The 18,058-nt window shown below is 54.8% G+C and overlaps 2 protein-coding genes across 2 annotated transcripts in view; one reads left to right on the forward strand and one right to left on the reverse strand.

Annotated features, from left to right (window-relative positions):
* The window catches only part of MEGF6 (multiple EGF like domains 6), a 35,098-nt gene extending 29,883 nt beyond the window's left edge, over window positions 1–5,215 (forward strand). Inside the window, exons 24-34 of the mRNA XM_071575553.1 lie at window positions 390–518; window positions 785–913; window positions 1,531–1,662; window positions 1,982–2,110; window positions 2,241–2,369; window positions 2,522–2,650; window positions 2,831–2,959; window positions 3,347–3,475; window positions 3,561–3,689; window positions 4,190–4,321; window positions 4,463–5,215. Of these exons, the coding sequence (XP_071431654.1) occupies window positions 390–518; window positions 785–913; window positions 1,531–1,662; window positions 1,982–2,110; window positions 2,241–2,369; window positions 2,522–2,650; window positions 2,831–2,959; window positions 3,347–3,475; window positions 3,561–3,689; window positions 4,190–4,321; window positions 4,463–4,530 (1,364 nt within the window). The 3' untranslated portion in view covers window positions 4,531–5,215. The remainder of the gene's footprint in view (window positions 1–389; window positions 519–784; window positions 914–1,530; window positions 1,663–1,981; window positions 2,111–2,240; window positions 2,370–2,521; window positions 2,651–2,830; window positions 2,960–3,346; window positions 3,476–3,560; window positions 3,690–4,189; window positions 4,322–4,462) is intronic.
* A 1,443-nt stretch (window positions 5,216–6,658) lies between these two features.
* On the reverse strand, window positions 6,659–17,800 carry ARHGEF16 (Rho guanine nucleotide exchange factor 16). Its single transcript, XM_071575554.1, has 15 exons — window positions 17,757–17,800; window positions 15,574–16,153; window positions 14,900–14,951; window positions 14,278–14,447; window positions 13,750–13,806; window positions 13,079–13,239; window positions 12,453–12,605; window positions 11,928–12,057; window positions 11,185–11,259; window positions 10,184–10,276; window positions 9,649–9,803; window positions 9,156–9,335; window positions 8,702–8,775; window positions 8,182–8,283; window positions 6,659–7,753 (listed from the first exon to the last, which is right to left on the reverse strand). Exons 2-15 carry the CDS (start codon window positions 16,126–16,128, stop codon window positions 7,614–7,616), a joined length of 2,097 nt encoding a protein of 698 aa, XP_071431655.1. The 5' UTR covers window positions 16,129–16,153; window positions 17,757–17,800; the 3' UTR covers window positions 6,659–7,613.
* Between the last annotated feature and the right edge of the window lie 258 nt (window positions 17,801–18,058).

The following is an 18,058-nucleotide window of genomic DNA, read 5'->3' on the forward strand; positions in this document are numbered from 1 at the left end:
TGAGGCTTGACCACACATTGCCTCACTGGATTCCACTACATCCCAGGGCACAGTGTCCCCTCCCAGCATCATTACACGCTTCCAGAACCCCACACCTACAGCCCCCAGCAGCAAGGTCCCTCTGCAACAGGCAGTGTTAAGCACTTGCTTGATTTCCTTCAATATAAATTAATGAAAAAACCCACCAAAAATGCAGAAATTATATCTTTTTTCTTTAAAAACTCAGCTAGTCTTGTCCTTGTCCAAGGCTGTATTTCAAGCTGCCTGCATGAGCATACAGGGACAGACACCAGTGAGGTGTGTGCCTACAGAAACTGCTATCAAAAAGCCCCCATGTCACTTTTTTTTTGGTACAACTTGTCCTCTCTTCTCTGTTTTCATGCCTTAAGCTTGTCCAGAGGGGTGGTTTGGAGCACGCTGTGAGGAGCTCTGTGACTGTGGGGACAGTGTCTCATGCCACCACATCACCGGTGTTTGTGACTGCCCCCATGGCTGGAGGGGCCGGCGCTGTGAGAAAGGTGAGAAACATCTCTGGGCAGGGGAAACCCAGGGAAACTGAGACTGCTGCAGAGTCTGGGAAGGAGGGGAACTTCCTTTTAAATAAGAATTACAAATTGTGGCAAAACATTTTGAGACTGTGACAGAAGATACTGCTGGACTGGCTTGGTACCATAGGCTGGCCCTGGGGCAGGAGCTGCCCCTGGGGCTCTGATGCCTTTCAGGCATTAAGAATAACTTAAAATTCAGGCAGAAGGCTCACATCCCATGGTTTGTTTTCCCACAGCCTGCCTGCCAGGTTTCTTTGGGAGGAACTGTGCCAGCCACTGCACCTGTCCCCTGGGAGTGCCCTGCCACCATGTCACCGGCCAGTGTGGCTGCCCACCAGGACTGACAGGCTCTGGATGTGAAAAATGTACGGAGATGGGAGTGATCCTCTTACAGCTGTGCTGACAGGTTCTGGGAACGTGACAGGTCAAGCAATTCCTACAGAAAACTGAGGGGAAGAAAAAAACAGCCCATGGGTGAAAGCTGTGCCAAGGAGCAACTCCCAGTCTGGCAGTTGGGTGCATGCCTGCGGAATGTTAGCAGGGCAGAGGGAGCCAAGTGGGAAATCAGAGCTGGGTATTTATCCAGAGGATTAGCAATAAATCAGTATTAAAATGAGCTCCCGTGGGTATAAGCAAGTCTGGAAGAGACAGAGGCATGTGAGCACATTCCTCACCCAGAGGACAGGGCTGGATTTGCTGTGCCCATGTGTGGAGTTTGAGGAAATGCGAGGGCAGGTAGGCCTGGCACAGCAAAAGGCATCTAATGCCTTTAAGTACTTGGTTTTACTTTCAATCCAAGTCTTTCTTGGAGTCAGGGAAGCTTTTGAATGTGTGTCCTTTTGCTTTTTGGGTGGCAGAGAACTTTTACTGCCATAAAAGACTCCCTAAATTGTAGCTAAAAATAAAAAGTTTTTTTTAAAAAAGCCTTGCACAGAGGGGTGGGATAGCTCCTGAGTCACCTTGGTGCCCTCTCTCCTGACAGCCTGCCTGCCTGGCACCTTTGGAGAGGGCTGTGCTCAGATCTGCCAGTGTGCTGGAGCCACCCAGGAATGTCACCCGGTCACTGGTGCCTGTGTCTGTGCCCCCGGCTTCCATGGCCCCACCTGCCAGCTGGGTGAGTCCCTTCCAGTCACCACTGCATCCCCTTTGTAGGTTGTTCCATCCTGAAGTCCCAGTGCTGTGAGGGATGCATGTGTGTGTGTGTGAGTTCCTGCAGCTAGTTGAGTTGTGGGTACTTTGGAGCTGCTCTGTGTGACCAAGCAGATCAGAACCCCATGGACAGTGCCAGCCTGGCACAGACTTGCTCCCAGCAGTGCTCTCTGCGTCCTCTGTGGTGAAACAGCCATACAAACACACCTGGTGGATTTTCCCGGGGTGTCTGGACCTTGACCTATATTTTTAGACACAGAGGCCACTATTTCTTCTCCCCTCAGAGTGCTCCCCTGGGTGGTATGGCCGTGACTGTGAGAAGCCATGCCAGTGCATGAATGGGGGCCGGTGTGACACTGCCACTGGGATGTGCCACTGCCTGCCTGGCTACATAGGCGCTGACTGCAGCATTGGTGAGTACTGACTCAGCCGGAGGGATGGGAGACATGGGAGCCTCCTCAGGGGTAGGTGATTGGTGGGAGCTCTTCTGCTTCCCACGTGGCCAGCTCTGCTTTGGTGTGACCAAGGTTTCCCTCCTTCCAGGATGTCCTGCTGGCCGCTATGGCCAGGACTGTGCGGAGCTGTGCTCTTGTGGGGCTGGTGCTACCTGTCACCCTGTCACTGGAGACTGTGTTTGCCCACCTGGCAGAACTGGTCCCACCTGTGAGCAAGGTAACAATCAGCTGTAGGGTTGTGCCACTGGAAAAGCAGGCACTGAAGGCAGGAGTGACTTTGGGAAAGGTCCTGAGTGGGAACTGATTTCCTTGCCCTGAGATCTATGCTCATGGTCCATATGCCCATCACTACTGCCACTTGTCCCACAGGCTGTGAGAAGCACCGATATGGGGTGGGCTGCCAGCAGACCTGCTCCTGCCACAACGGTGGGCTCTGTGATGCAGCCAACGGCTCCTGTTCATGTGCACCTGGATGGACAGGGAAATCCTGTGAATTAGGTAAACCTGACCTAGATGCACCGTCCTACACCAACCTCAGTAATTGTGGAGCTTGCTCGGTCTGTTCCATACTAGGTGCAGTTTGTGTTATCCCACCTGCACCTGCTGAGCCTTATCACGGCTCTCTGAAGTGCAGGTGTGGGGCCACCGAGCAGCTCTGCCTCTCCCTCTCCCCTGCAGAATGCCCGCCGGGAAGGTACGGTGCCGACTGCCAGCTCCGCTGCCCCTGTCTCAATAACGGCACCTGCGACCCGGGGACGGGGATCTGCCGCTGCCCCGCGGGGCACTACGGGCCCCTGTGCGAGCACAGTGAGTGGGGGCAGCGGGAACACCTTCGGCTTTGGGCAGGGGGTGGTTCCCTAAATCTCATCTGGAGAGCAGAACCGCAGGACACGGGACTGACACACGAATGGGCTCTTGCTTTTCCACTTGTGTTCACAGCGAACTCTTCCCAGGCAGCAGCAGAGGTGATTTCTGAGCAGTGCCATCCCAAGGCAGCTGGGCACCCACGTCCCCACTGCCCAGCGGCGTGGAGTACTGAGCGAACACTGCACCGCTGAACGTGTTGCTCTGTGACCGCGGGCCTCTCTCGGGGAGAAAGGCTCACTGCTTCTCTCTGCTGGACTGACCGAGGCTCTGCTGCAGCTCAGCCTCAGTTCCACCCATCCGAGCTCTAATGAGCTTCCTCCATCCCAGGTTGTCCCGCGGGTTTCCATGGAGTCGGTTGCCGGGAGCGCTGCGACTGTGAGCATGGAGCTGGCTGTGACCCGACCACCGGCCGCTGCCTGTGTCCTGCTGGACTCCGCGGCGAGCGCTGTCACACAGGTACCGCCCACCCTCCTCCCGCTTCCCGGCGGCATCCCGAGGCGGAAGCGTGAAGCGAAGCTGCTGTATCCCACCTCTCCAACAGGCTGCAAGGAGGGAACGTACGGCGAGGGGTGCCAGCGGCTCTGTGACTGTGCTGGTGATGTGCCCTGTGACCCGGCCACGGGGCACTGCCTGTGCCCACCGGGAAAAACTGGCCCTGCGTGTGCTGCAGGTGAGCTGAGCTACAGATGGGTAGGTGAGGGAGGAGACTGTGTGAGATAGGGGTGATAGTAAGCTTGAAACCTTATCTTAAAATGGATGCAAATCCCCTTTTGTTGGAGCTGAATTCTCATGGAAGGGGCTTTTTTTCTGCTGTGTGTTCCCTCATAGAGCAAGAGGGCACCTGAACAGTGGCTCTCACCTCTCCAGCCTCTCTTTGTAGCCAGATCTGAACACAAATGTTCCCTCAGCCTTTAGAGCACTTGTTGTTATGTCAGCAGGGTCAGAAGACTGAGGATGAAACAGAATGTTGTTATCCTTAGATATCCCAATGTCCTGTGTCACCAGAGCTCAAAAGCAGGCTGACAAGGGGGAAGGCAAAAAGCTCTTTGCCCTATTCTGCCCCCAGCCTCCACTTGTAAGCTCTTCCTGCTGCATCCCAGGAAAGGTCTGAGCATTCCTGCTTGGCTGCTGCCATGGGCAACAGTGTGAGCATCTCTGTGCCCTCTCCAGACTGCCGGCCCACCCAGTTCGGGCCTGACTGCCACCTGACCTGCCAGTGTGCCCCCAGCAGCTCCTACTGCAACATTCGGAATGGGCAGTGCCTCTGCCTGAATGGCCACATGGGACCCACGTGCCGGGAAGGTAAAGTACTGGTGCCATTGAGAGCCACCAGCTATGCCTGGTGGAGAACGCCAGTGCAGAACCTGTGGTTTGCTGTACCCATGCTCAGAGGGTCAGCAAGTTGTCCACAGTGAGGACTGACCTGTCCCATTTCCCTTCCAGCCACACAGTCCCTGGCACCCACCAGGTCAGCACCACATCTGGAGGGGCTCTGGCTGGCTGAACACTAGGTCCTACTCCTGGGATTGCTCCCTCCGTGGGACCAAGTAGCCACCTGAAGCCAACGACCTGTTAAGGAACTCGTTTATGAGCCACATGAGCAGCTCTCATCTCCTGACAGCCCCAGCTGCTGCTGTTGGGGTCATCTGAGTGAGGCTGGAGTGCCCAGTATAACCAGTTCCCTGTGCCAGTGTGAGCTGGCCATGAGGACACGTGTGCCAACACCAGCACATGCCTTCAGCCAGAGACCAGAAGGACCAGTTCAGAAGGGATTAATTCTGGTCAGGGGACAGTGGACTTTGACAGCTCATGACACATTACTGGCCTTCATCTTCTGGGTGCTGGGCTTGGGAAGGGGTCTGAAATTGTGGTCCAGGTGAGGTATTTATGCACCAATATTTATGGGAAGCTGCACCACAGCATTGTCAGGACTGATGGCTCACCGTGCCTGGCTCTCCTGAGATTGGGCCTCCTGTGGATGCACTGCCTCACGTGAGTTGTTTTTTTAATTTGCATTTGATGTTTTACTGTAAATAACCACTTACCATGAGAGAACACGTTGGGCTCCAGCACTTACAGAGCTGGTGCCTTCTCACCCACAGCACAGGCTGCGCTGGACAAGTTTCTTGGGGGCAAGGAGCCTGTTCATCATGCCAGGAATTTGTCAGCCCATGGAGCTGCCCATGTCACCTATTCCACTAAAAAGGAAGCTTAATCAAGAGTAGCAATCAAAGATACTGTGTGGATGGAGACAAAGTGCTCATGCAATCCGGTTAATACAAGTCCCTATTGGAGTGTCCTCGAGTTATATTCTAGTCATAGCCAGGAGCTGGGAAGGGAATGGAGACAAGAAAAGCAGCTGGCTCCTGGCTTGGTAATGAGCATGGAGTTACGGGAAAGCCTTGGCTGCCACCTGCAGCAGGTGGGGAATGCCACCACTCCAATGTCACCACTCCAGCATCATCGCCCTGGCCAAGGGTCCCAGAGCCCTTGAGCCCGGCCCCTTTGTCTCTTTGCACAAAGCTCCTGGGCAGATGAAGCCCAAGAGCCAACACTGTCAGAGGAAGCCTGACTTTAGGGAGAGATGGCCCTGTGCCATCCTGTCCAGTCCTGTCCCATCCCATCCCTTCCTAACTGCAGCAGCAGCAGCAGCACAGCACTGCCCAGGCACTTGGCCTTTAAATTATTGTCACAGGGGGCAACTGAAAATAATAAAAGAATTCTTTTCCTGATGGAATTTATTTTAATCTGTATATAACTTGTAATTTTGGGATAATTCTTATTTCTTCCTTAACAGTATTTTTTGCATTAGGTATCATTCTTGTGAAGAAATAATGTTAATATAAGTATGTAGTGAAGGACCAAAATTGTGTTGTTAAAGTTGGATGTTGGATAACCAGGGAGTGGGAAGATTTTGTCCATGTGCCAAATTACCCTGATCAGTTCTGCCAGTTCTGCTGCTGATTCTCCAGACAATCATCCCTTGGGTTCCCTTTGCCTTGAAGTACCTGGGACTTTGGAGGAAGGTTCTAGTGATTGCCTTGGCTGGTTGGAAACCAGCACCAGCTCACCCAGCACACTAGGAGAAGGAGAACACTCTTCCTCGATGGCCTTGCTTCAGGAGAACATGGAAACAGCCTCAAGTGTGTGGATAAATCCATCCTGTTCTGTTCAGCACAAGGCGAAGATGCAGCTTCGTGACTCCTGGTAGCTCAGAGCAAACTGTGTGTCCACAACAACCCTGTACCTGTATTTTTATATAAGATGGTTTTTTTCTGTTCATATTTCTTAATACAGATTATTTGTTTCCTCTTTTCATGTACTGTCTCTTTTTTTTTTCATCGTATCTCCTTTAATTCAGCACTGAGGAAAAATGTTAATTTCTCCACAGTGAAGAGAAATAAACAGGAAACCTGGCTAAGTTTCTATTTAACTTGTCTCAGTCAAAGAAACCTGCTCCAGGTGACAACAGACTGTTAGTCAGGGGCTCTGGAGGGTGTCTCCTGAGATGCACATACATATTTGACAACATGCAGAGGCCACAGTGATGCCAGCAGCAGAATGAAGCTTCTTTATAGGTTTCATATGGCTCCTTGGATATGACATGGAGCTGTCGTGCTCAGGGACACCAGTCACCACTACGAGAGAACACGCTATTCAGCGGGCTCCAAGAATTTATTATTACCCCAATTAGTCCTTTAACAGTTTGATCAGAATAGACATTGTATCAGTGCTGCCCCTATGAATCCAAAGCTGGCAGTGATAGGCCCATCTTACCCCGAAATTGTAGCTGCCATGTCCCCTGCATGGGGTGTGAGGGGCTGAGCATGGCAGAGCCCTCTTCCCACCTGGGGAGGAGGGAAAGGTAGGTGGCAGCTGCAGCACTGCTCTTTGTCATACCCCTGCTTCCCCATCTGGCTGGAGAATCCCATTCTTGGCCCCAGAGCTGACTCCATGGGAACAACTCTGGCACCGAGTAGTTTAGCAAGTGAATGAAAGGTGTTTGGTATCACCTCAGCTGTGGAGGTCACAGCTGTGCCCAAAAGGACCAAGAATTACTCGGGGGGAGAGGGGGGGGGTGGCGGGAAGAGAGAGAAAGAAAAAAAAACCAACAGAGCGGCAGGAGGGAAAACTGGATTGAGGAATAAGCTGGGCATAGAATTTAAGTTCCTAAAAATTCCTGATTCAGGTGTGCTCTCCCTCTGGCCCAGCTATCCCCATGCCAGCTGTGCCGCCACTGCCAGTGGGCACTGGCTCAGGTGACAGCAGGGATGGAGACAGCAGCATGGGGACCTCACAGAGCCCAGAACAGCCACAGCCTTTTCAATCTGAGCCAACTCCTCGGCTGCTCCTGGAGCCTGTTCTGGGTCACTAATGCCAGCAGTGGCAGGAGCACTCAGGTACCAAGTCCCACGTGAAGGAGCTGCTGTCATGGCTGATAGAAAGACCAGTCCTGGGTGATCAGATCTGCCGCCTGAGACAAACACAGTTCAAGACAAAAGGTTTTCTGCTCCCTCCTCAACATGGGCTCAGTCTGCAGAGGTTTGGAGGTCCCTGAACAGTCCCAGCAGAGGAGTGTCTCCGGGCTCTCAGCCTACACGTCGGTCTCTATTCGCAGCCGCTCCATCCGCCGCACGTTGCCCTCCACAGCTGTGCGGCTCGTGATCGGCCGGGCACAGTCCTGGGGAAACCAGCCCCGCTCCCCGTCCCGGAGCCGCTCACCCCAGCACCAGCCTAGGACGAGAAGAGAGCCAGTGACCTGATGAGGAAGAACCACAGCTCCTGGGGATGCACATGGAATGGGGCTGCACAACCCCCTTCTCACAGAGGTGCCATCTACTGGCATTCAGGGAAACCTTGGCAGGGGAGGAGGTTTCTGATTAACTGTCTGTTCTGGGGTGTATTTCTCTCTCTTCTGAGGTCTCTAGGCTGGCTGCCAGGCACAGATGGCACACAGGAGTCAGCCCTAAGGAACACAGCAGCTGCCCATGGCAGTGCCACCTCTGTGAGCCCCTGGAGCCCACTGTCACCTGCTGGGACACAGCACCAGCTTCCTGGAAGCTTCTGCAGTTGCTAAAATCCCAGTTCACAGGGTTTCCCCCAGCCCAGCTCCGCTAAGGTCAGCCCGCCCCAGCTGCAGCTCTGCGCTCACTGACACTCACCGTCCTCTCCCCCCAGCACCAGGACAACGTCTGCCTGCTGCAGGGAGAGCTCGTCTGCCTCCTTGGCCAGGTAAGCATGGGTGATCTCCACCTGGCTGAGATCTGTGGAAGAATGGGGACAGCAGGGACCAGTGAGAAGGCATGGCTGGGAGCCACAGCACAGCATGCATGGCCAGCCCTCTGTGACCACCCAAGCACTGCCCACTCCAGCACTGCCCACTCCAACACAGCACACTCTGTTCCCCCCTGTCCCTGCCCCTTATCCCTCCCAGTTTGTCAGATCTCCTCTTACAACAGCGGACCGCATTCCTGGAATTCCACTGTGCCTCCCAGGAAATGCATTTAAGGTTAATTGTGACTAATAACTTAATGCGAAGTAACTCCTAGGGAATAAGACACCGTACTGGAGTTCTCCTCTCCATCAGCTCCTTTTCCAGCAGGAGTGGTGAACCAGGCAGAAAATAGTGCCTACAGTGCTCCAGCATAACAGGTAATCCTGGCAGAGCCAGGTACATGGTACCTCCTTTGGGAGTGGTGTCAGGCCTTTCCTTCTCTCTGTGCATCAGTGCCGCAATCCACCGGGCCCGGTCACTCCTATCAGAGGGAAAGCCTGTATCACAGAAAGCCTCCCTGTTGCCAGCAGTAGCTGGGACATTTCCAGCAGGATGAAGGCTTTCCAGGGGAATCAGACTGGACAAGCATTTGATCAGAGCATTCAATGTAAAGACACTTCACAAGCTGTACACACAGCCCAGATGCTTTGCTTCATCTGGACAGGAGAAGCTGATATGGGAATTATATGGGAAACCTAAGAGAGAGAAAGAAACAGAGCCAGGGAGAAAACTGCGTGCATCCCCATTTCTGGGAGGACGAGTGGGGAAGGAAAATTCACAGAAGCCTCAGGGAATTTCCAGGGCACAGTTCATCCCACAAGCCACAATGTGCACCCAGTGAAATCCCAGCAGGCCACTCACAGTGTCTCTGCCGACAGCACAATCTCCTCCCGCCGGCCCTCACTGTCCTTCTCCAGCACCACCCGGAGCAGGTGCCCGCCAGCCTTCCCAGGAGGAGGGGATGGTGGATCCACGCCCTCGATCTTCTCCACAGTGACCTGGTCCAGTGTGGCATAGTTCATGACCATGTAGTTCTCCTCACTGTGACACAAACAGAGGATCAGTGTCTGGGCCATGTGGGGTCTGAGATGCCTTCTGGCTCCAAGCCCGGTGGATGAGGCTCAGTAGCATTGCCAGAGGAGCTGCCATGGCCAGGACATGGGCTGATGCCCAGGGTGGGACACAGCTTTGGGGACTTGCACAGGAGCACTTCCTGTCTGACTGACTGGGACACATCAAAAAGGTCAAAACTGGGAAATCTCGAGCATTTCTCAGGTATGTCCTGCTCCAGAAACAGAGATTTAATCCCCTAGTTGTTTATCAGGGAAAGGAAGGGCCCTCCTCCCAGCCTTACCTCTTCTTCTTGGTGATGATCAGGACATCATTGAACAAGAAGAGGTAGCAGAGTCGGCCGGCACCGCGCCGGAAGATTCCTGCCTCTTCCGAGAACAGCAGGTACAGCTCCCCCCGCTTCCGCAGCCAGCGGGACACAGAGATCAGCGGGAAAGGCTGAAACAGGGCCAGGAAAAAGCTGACTTACTGCCCTTTTTCAGCAGCAGCAGGCAAAATCAAGTCCAGAAGTGAACTTGCAGTGGTGCTGGGGTCACTTGGGATAGACACACTACATGTTTTTAAGCATCTTTAGCAAAATATTTTCCAGGGGCAGCACAGAAAATGGAGGAGCCATACATCCTGCTTCAAACAGCCCCTGAACTGGAACAGTGGGTGGCAGTATGATGGCTTTATTACAGCCCTTTAGAAAGCTGTCTGCATCTGACAGCCCGGTCAAGGCTTTCCAGGATTCCCAGGAGAGTTCTGACCCACCTGAACGGGCCCCTCTAACAGCACACCACAAAAGACTTCCTGCCACCACTTCCACAAGACCTTACCTTCTTCTTCCCAAATTCCAGCTGTTTCTGCAGGGTATACATCTGCTCCGTCCTCTCCATAGCCCGAGCTCCCTCATTGCAGCTCTTGACCAGCTGGAAAGAGAAAAACATCACAAGGGAGGTGGAGAAGAATTGAATGCTGAGCCCATCCATCTGATGCATCAGCCCCAGTGCTGCTGGTCAAGCGCCAGGGGCTGCCCCACTTCTCTGAGCAGGACAGACAGCCTAATTCTGACATAGGCTTCAAGCCAGGTTTGGGAAAAGGCAGTGGGATGCTCTCTGGGACAGAGACGGCACATGCACTCTGCCTGGAGAAGAACTAAAGTGAACCTGCACCAAAAGCAAGCTTCACCAAAGTCCAATATAAAGAGGAAGAATCAATCACCTAAGGAGAGGAGGTAAAGGCAGGAAGAAGGACAATCAGACACAGGGGAGGACACCTCTCAGATGTATGAGCAGGACAGACCAGGAGTGATCTGCCAAGAGCTGGTCCTCTGCAGGACAAAAGGAAGAGTCTCCAGTGGCACACTGGTGGCCACAATCTCTGTGGCCCATTGCCCTGTGTGACTGACCATCTGGTGTGAAAAAGGAGATGAGATCCAGGAGCACAGATGTGGCTCAGGACTGCCACTGCTCCTGCACTTCACATTTCATTCTCTTCTTCACTTACTGCCTTTTGCCCAAATCCCCACAAACCTTGGGGAGCAGGACTCAGTTTGCTGGCACCTTGAGGGAGGTTCCGAGAGGGAGATGATGACACCAAAGGGAAGGACAAAGGTGGCCCAAAGAGGAAAGAAGAAAAGAGGACAAGGAAAAGGAAAAAACAAGATCAGGTGAAAAAGGTGACAAGGGAGAAGAGGTGTTCATCTGGCAGCTGTTTGGAGCAGAGGAGTCTCAAGTGAATGGATGTTCGGAGAAAACAGGCTGGAAATGTCAGGGTTGGACCAACACACTGAAAGGCTGTGCTGGCAGGAGAAGAGATGGAGATGTGGCAGCCTCACCTTGCTGATGGCCTTCACAGCCCGGGTGGCAGCTCCATATGCTGCAGTGTGCGCGTTTGTTTTTTGACGGACAGTCTAGAATTCCAAGATAAGGCGCTTTAGAGACATTGCACCACAGAGAACGGCACATCAGCCGCTTCCCTGGGATTTCAGGATGTGACATGGACTCAAGCTGCACTTGATGGTCAGCTTGGCAGTGAGACAGGCACGTGGTCAGAGCAAGGTTTAACAGTGCTGGGAGTTGTAAACCTGATTCCTGCTGGGGTTTTCATGTCTGACACGTGCCTGATCACCACTGGCACCCCAGTAGCCCCCTGGCCCTCAACCCTGAAGCCACCACAGACTGGGAGCAGTTACTGGAAATCCCATGTCCAACATTTAGAGCAGATTTCCATGAAGAATGCAAGACCTGCTTTCCTTTCCTGGGTGGCCTGATCACTCAACAAACAGGGCATTCGTGCCACCCCACCATGAAACCCAGATATGGCACAAAGAACCTCAGGTTACTCAACTGGGTGGCACCAAGACATGAAGTGTTATTCTCAGAGCTTTAGGCTGCACATCTGACACCCACAAGAAGCAGATCACTCTGGATCAAGATACAGGCTCAGCATCCTGGCCTCAGCTCTCAGACAGATGGAAGTCCAAGCAGAGGCTGTCCTGGACTCCATAAACCCCAAAGAAGGGAATATCAGAGTCACCTCTTCAGAGGTGCCAAACAATGCCACCATGTGACTACTTACATCTAAGAGCAGAGGAAGCCGTGTTACCCTCTGCATAGGGAGAATGAGAAATGAGATCACTGGCAGGCCTCCACACTCTGGTTTCCTTTCAATTTGTTTCAAAGTCTCTTTAAATAAGGGGTTTGTGGTTCTGGAACAGGACAAGAAAGCTCCATTAACTCTGTTCTTCTGTAGTCAAGATTTTCCAGCAGCTCTCCACGTACAGGAAATGCAGAGTGGTGGTGGCACTGCCACTGGTGCTTGTTGTCACTCTAGTGGGCTCAGAGTGCCCACTTGGGTGAAAGAGGGACCAATCCCTCAGCTGGGGATGAAAAAGAATCCACAGATAGACAGTGAGTCCACCAAAAGGTGATAAAGCCACAGATGAACCCATAGCAGACTCAGACCTGACCTGTACCCCCAGCATGACCTGAACAGTCTCCATATGTGTCCCTAATGCAGCACACATGTTATTGACCTTTGCAATCCCTGAAGCCCAGAGCCCCTCAGAGGCAATTCCCTGGCCAGCCCAAGCCCTGTACTCACAGCAGCTTATCCAGTGTCCTCTGCTGATAGACTTCATTGGAGCAGTAACTTATGTAGGGACTGAAGTGGTTCAAGGCATGTTCTTCTACTATGTCACTGATGTCAGGGATCAGGAGGTTTTCCTGGTGTCGCTTCTCTAAGTCTTCAAAGAATCTGAGAAGAAATTTGAACAACCTCACTACATGATTCGTTAGAGCTGGACAAACTGATGTTCCCCCTACAACTTTTCCCCAGGTTTCCCTGTGGAAATGGGGTCCTGATCTCATCTGGGCAGGTCAGTTCCAGCAGCTGAGACACCCACATCTTCCCCAGATGCAGGCACATCCTCTGTTTCCACACAGGATCCCTCCTCCACTTCAGCTCTCCATGAGGATTAGCTTCTGCCCCACTGGGAAGCCGCAAGCCCTCAACGCCCCCGCAGCCATTCCAGGGGCTGCTGCATCCTCCTCCTCCTGCTTTCCCACACAGACACAGCTTACCCAGCACCCACTCCCAAAGTGTTTGCTCCCCAGCTCCCAGGGAGTTCCTTCAACAATTCAAGTGATGGTTGTTTTTACATGACAAACAATGCTCAAAGTGCCCCCCAGGCCTGCCTGGTCCCAGACCCCGTCGATGCCCCCACTTGCCTCTTGCTGACCATCAGGATGTCGCTGATGTTGGAGAAGAGGTGGTGATGCTCTGTCTGTGTCATTGTCTCCTTCAGCTCCTCTGACCGCATGAAGTGGCCCACCAGGATGTTCAGGCTGTGCATGTAGGAGTACTCAGAAGTGATGATCTCAAACATTGCCTGGAAAAAGCAGGGCAGGAAAACAGCACAAACTGACTGAGCAAAAGTGGGGAATTAAAACTTGCTAAACCTTGTTTACATTCGGTTGGCATGAAGCCACCAGAAATGACTTGGTGCCAGCAGTTTGGTGTTTCTTGTATCACCTCATGCATGGCCTGGCCAACACCAACAACCTCAGTGTGTTTTAGGATACTCAAGTCATTGGTAAGCCACAGCTTATTACAATGACAAAATTAACAATTAATTAATAATAAAAATTAGTGAAAAAATTAACAATAACTCAAGATGTTTTCCCTTCCAGTTGCTATTTCCCACCAGCATCCTCTGGAGCTGTCTGTTTGCTCACCAAGCCCTTCCAGCACTGCCCAGTCCCAAAGTAGTTGGAAGCAACAGCAGCACCACGAATTGAGCTGAACCTGAGCTGAGCTCAACACTACTCAGAGCTGACCCCTGACACAGCCACGGGTGTCCCACAGCCTATGCTGTCTATGCTGCACAGGCTCCTCTCACCTCCTGCCTCTTGCGCTCCTCGGGGCATATCCTCTGCAGGATTCCTGCTTCCACAACCTGCGGGAAAGAGGTTGGGATGAGCAGGAATGATGGTCCTTGCACGCCCTCTAGTGCGGTCCGGGGCTCTGCCAGCCATCCTGTCACACAACTGCCCGGCATACCATCACACACTACCACACACCATCACACACCACCAGCATCGTCCATCATCCCCAACGGCTGCTCCCCCATCAAAGCATTGCCCAGCTCCACAGCCCAGCTCCCAGTTGGCTGCTGCCACTCCATGGATAAGATAACTCTCCCCATGGTCCACAGAAAAAGCCAGGTACCAAACACAGCACCTGCCTTCCCCCCGCCTGTGGGTGAAGCCCAACCGCAGCAACTACATCAGCATCCCAACAGGCCTGGACAGAATCTGTGTGTCCCAGCCAGGGCTGGACAGCCCAGAACATCCTGTTGCAAAGACTTATGCTGTGGAACTATGCCTTCACAGCTTTCAGACCCTCTGGTGCCAGGCTGCTCCCCTACCTCTGGGAGCTGGCTCCAGGTCACCTGCACTGGGCGGTAGCTCTGCACAATGATAGCAGCACCCACAGGAGACGGCTCCTCTGGGATGGATTCCTCATGTAAATCCTCGTCTGACTCATGGCCAACAGAGTTGAGACCTCTCTCACGGATCTCCTGATACAGCCGGGGCTCTGCAGAGGAAAAGGCACGAGGTCAGCACAGCCTCTCCCAGGCACAGCCCACAGCTTCCCTTCCCACCACGGCCGCCTCGCCCTGTCAGCCACGAGCCTGGACTGGCGTCTCCCTGCCAAGGTTGGACTTTGCATGGCACTGATTACCCACAGCTCCCGCTCCCAACAGTCTCCCGCAGCCAGGGCACTGCATGCAGCTCTCCCATTTTCCCTGGGAACAAGCTGGGAGCAGTCCAGCTGTGAGCACGGCAGCGACAGGAGCGTCATCCACCCTGGGAGTGGGAAAGCAGGGCGGCAACGTTCCACAAAAGCCATGGCCCCAGGCCAGGGACAAGCAGCAGCACACATGGGAAAGGGCCTTGCAGGGATTTGCTTCACTGACTAGGACCCAGTGCCCCACAAGCAGAGGGGATTCGGGGCTGGTGCTCTTGGGAATGGGAGGCAGCACTCACGGTCCTTGAACGAGCCGCCGCGTTTCTGCACCCGCTTCCGCCCAAGGGTTCTCTGCAAAAGGAGCAAGAGGAGAACGTGCTGTGGTTTCTGAGTCCCTGAGAAAACTTCTTCAGGAATGGGGGGAGTTACCTGTGCCAGTCAGTCCACACCACCCTGTTCTTTCAGCCTGTTTTTTGTCTGAACTCTGTTTGCCTTCCCCAGGTGACTCAGCTTTCACCTCGTGTTATCAGGGTCACTCTGTAGTTACACTGCTGCCTGTCACATCTCTCTTGCACCTGGACTTTGCCTGCTCTGGAGTCTCCCTTTCCCCAGACCAGCTTCACCCATGTTTGAGTACGACTGGAGCTGCTCACCTGAGCCCCACCCTGCAAATATCCCACAGCCACCTGCCAAGCAGCCCCAGAGCAACCAGCTTCACTCCCCACAAAAGCCATGTCGGCTATTCCCAGGCTCTCCAGGCACCTGCAGCATCTGCTGGCGGCATGGAGCTTCCCAAGGCACCAGTCACAACACCAGGCTCATCAAGGCCTGCCAGCTCCACACTGGGCTCGCACAGCTCCATAACCGACCAGAGTTGTGGGAGAAAGGTGCTGCAGGTCCCCTGGCAACACTAGGAAAGCAGGACCCCATCCCTGCCTGATAGCAGTGGGGTGACAGTGGGTGTCAAACCCACCTTGTTCCTGCCGGGGCTGCGGTCGGGCAGGGCACTGCCCTCCTCTGACAGGGGCTTCAGAGAGGGGACAGCCTTTGCTGTCTCTGGCTCCACAGCCAGGCCTTTCATGGCCGCGCGGTAGGACATGTTCCTCAGGTTGCGCTTGAGGGCCCCTCCACCATCCTCCTCATCCTCCAGCTCCAGGGAGATGACGGGAACACTGGCCCGCTTCGAGTCAGGGCTCAGGGGCTCCCGGCTCACCCCAGATGCCCCGAAGCTCTGGTGCCGGGAGGGGTTGTTCTTGGGCTTGGAGGAGACTGCCAAGCTTTTGGGGATGAGCTGCTGGGTCCCCACTTTAAGCGCGGCCGGGCTGTCTGTGCTGAGGATGATGCGGCGGGGCTCGGCTGAGGTGGGGGAGCCCAGTGCAGAAAGTGGGGTGGCATCCGGAGCTGTGGTGGAGTTGCGCTTCCCAGGTGGAGCGGTGAGGCTGGGGGGCTCCTGCTGCACGGGGTGGCATCGGTACTCCAGGAAAAAAGTCTTGTCATCCACAGAACTGCCAGAGGGGCTCTGAGACATGGTGGTATTCCAGGGAACCACAAACCTGAGGAAGACAGACAGACAGCTGAATACCTCCCAATGAGGCAGCAGGAATTTACACTGAGCCATCGGGAACCTCGGGACAGCACAGGACTCAGCCTCTGCCTTCCCAGGATGCTCTGCAGGCAGAGCCAGTATGGACACACTCGTGGTGCTCTGACTACCCAAGTGCCAGGGCCAGGCTGGCAGCTCCTGCAGATGGTGCAGGACGTGGCCGGGCTCTGGGAGCAGCCAGGCTGTGCCGCAGGCACCGGGCAGGCTCAGACCTGAGCGACCAGCCGGGCAGGCCTGGAACCCTGCCGAGCCTCGCTGCTGCCGCACCTCCATGTCACCTTAATCCCATTCAGGGACTGTGGGTGCTGCCAGCCACCATGGTCAGCCCCCATCGTCCTGAATTCCACCTTCCTCAGGCTGACGAGCTGTGAAATCCCCAGCAGCGCCTCACCGCAAGCCCTGTGCTCCTCCAAGCTTGTACCTGCCCCAAACTGCTCCGAGGAGCAGCTCCACACCGCCCACAAAAACACCTGCCCAAGTCCCTGAAGCTCCTTGGCCCGGGCTAAGCTTATTCATTCTCTCTTGTGCCACCCCACGCACTGTGCAACTCTGGAACCATGCACCTATGGAACTGTGCCCCTATGGAATTGTGGACCTATGAAACTGTGCACCTACAGAACACACAGAACAAAAAAGTTGTGCCCACTGCCCACCCTGTTACATAATTTCAGGAGACAAAATGGTTTAATTGCCCTCAACTGAGATCCCATTGTGTGCCATCTCTGAGCTGTTCCCTTTCAAAGGCCACAGACCAGGAAACAAACCAGGACTAGACCATGCATTTCCCTGCATCAATGACTGGCAGAAGGACAACAAAGACCCAGCAACAACAGCTCATTTGATGGAGATGCTGCTCATTTCTCTGTCCTTGGATGCAGGACACAGGCCTCTTGGCTAGAGGTCTGCCAAGTGTCCTGGGGTGAGGAAAGCACCACATTCCACTCTTAACCCCATCCTGGCTGATAATGAAGTTTATCCTAACCCCCGTAGCAATAAATAGGCCCGATCCCTGAGGCTCCAGGTGCTGCAGCTCTCAGTGCAGGTGCAGAGGGTTGGTGGTCATGCAGGACATTGACCCCCCATGTCACTGCCCACGGTGACACATGGACACAGACTGCCGAGGCTCCAACACAGTAACTCGGTGCTTCCAATCCCGCTGTGCCCAGGGTTGGGGTGCACCGGGTACGGCTCTGCCTGAGCTCGAGCACGGGAGGACAGAGCCCTGGAATGCATCCAAAACCTCGTGGCATCGCCGCACTGAGACCCCCGGGGAAGGGCCCTGCAGCCGGGACAAGGCGGCCGGACCCCTAGAAGAATGGAGCCCCGGCTGCGCCCCGCGGGAGATGCGGGACAGCCGGGGACAGTCGGGGAGTGCCGGTGCCGGTCCCGCCGCCCCGTCCCCGGAAGGCGCCCGGCAGCCTCTCGCCCAGGGCACCGCCCGCACGGCTGCCCGGGAGTCCCGGTGGAGGTCCCGGTGACGGTCCCAGTCCCTCCCCCGGGGTGCCCGATCCCACCGCAGCGCCCTGGCCCGACCCCCCGGAGCCCGCACCTACCCGCGCCCCTCGGAGCCAGCGCGGCGCAGGCGGCGGGGCGGGACAGAACGGGGGCGGGAGCGGGGAGGGAGCAGGGAGGGACAGGGCAAGGGCCGGGGAGGGATCGGGGAGGTACCGGGGAAGGGCTGGGGAGGGACTGAGGAGGGACCGGGCCGGTCCCCGGAGGCGTTGGAAGTGGTGAAGGGAGCGCTGAGAGTGCGGACCCGCAGCGGGTGTCCCGCACATTCCGGCTCCGAGGAGCGCTCTACTCTCTTCCGCTTCCTATCCCGGGTCCGCCTCTGCTTCCCAGGAGTTAAAAACCC

This window comes from Pithys albifrons, chromosome 22, assembly GCF_047495875.1.
Source record: "Pithys albifrons albifrons isolate INPA30051 chromosome 22, PitAlb_v1, whole genome shotgun sequence".
NCBI lineage: Eukaryota > Metazoa > Chordata > Aves > Passeriformes > Thamnophilidae > Pithys > Pithys albifrons.

Coding starts and splice junctions, on each gene's coding strand:
- ARHGEF16 (XM_071575554.1), bottom strand. CDS start 16,128: ATGTCTCAGAGCCCCTCTGGCAGTTCTGTGGATGACAAGACTTTTTTC. Junction 11,260..11,927: donor GGCTTCCTCTGCTCTTAGAT/GTAAGTAGTCAC, acceptor TTGGAATTCTAG/ACTGTCCGTCAAAAAACAAA. Junction 9,804..10,183: donor TGGAATTTGGGAAGAAGAAG/GTAAGGTCTTGT, acceptor GCCCTGTTTCAG/CCTTTCCCGCTGATCTCTGT.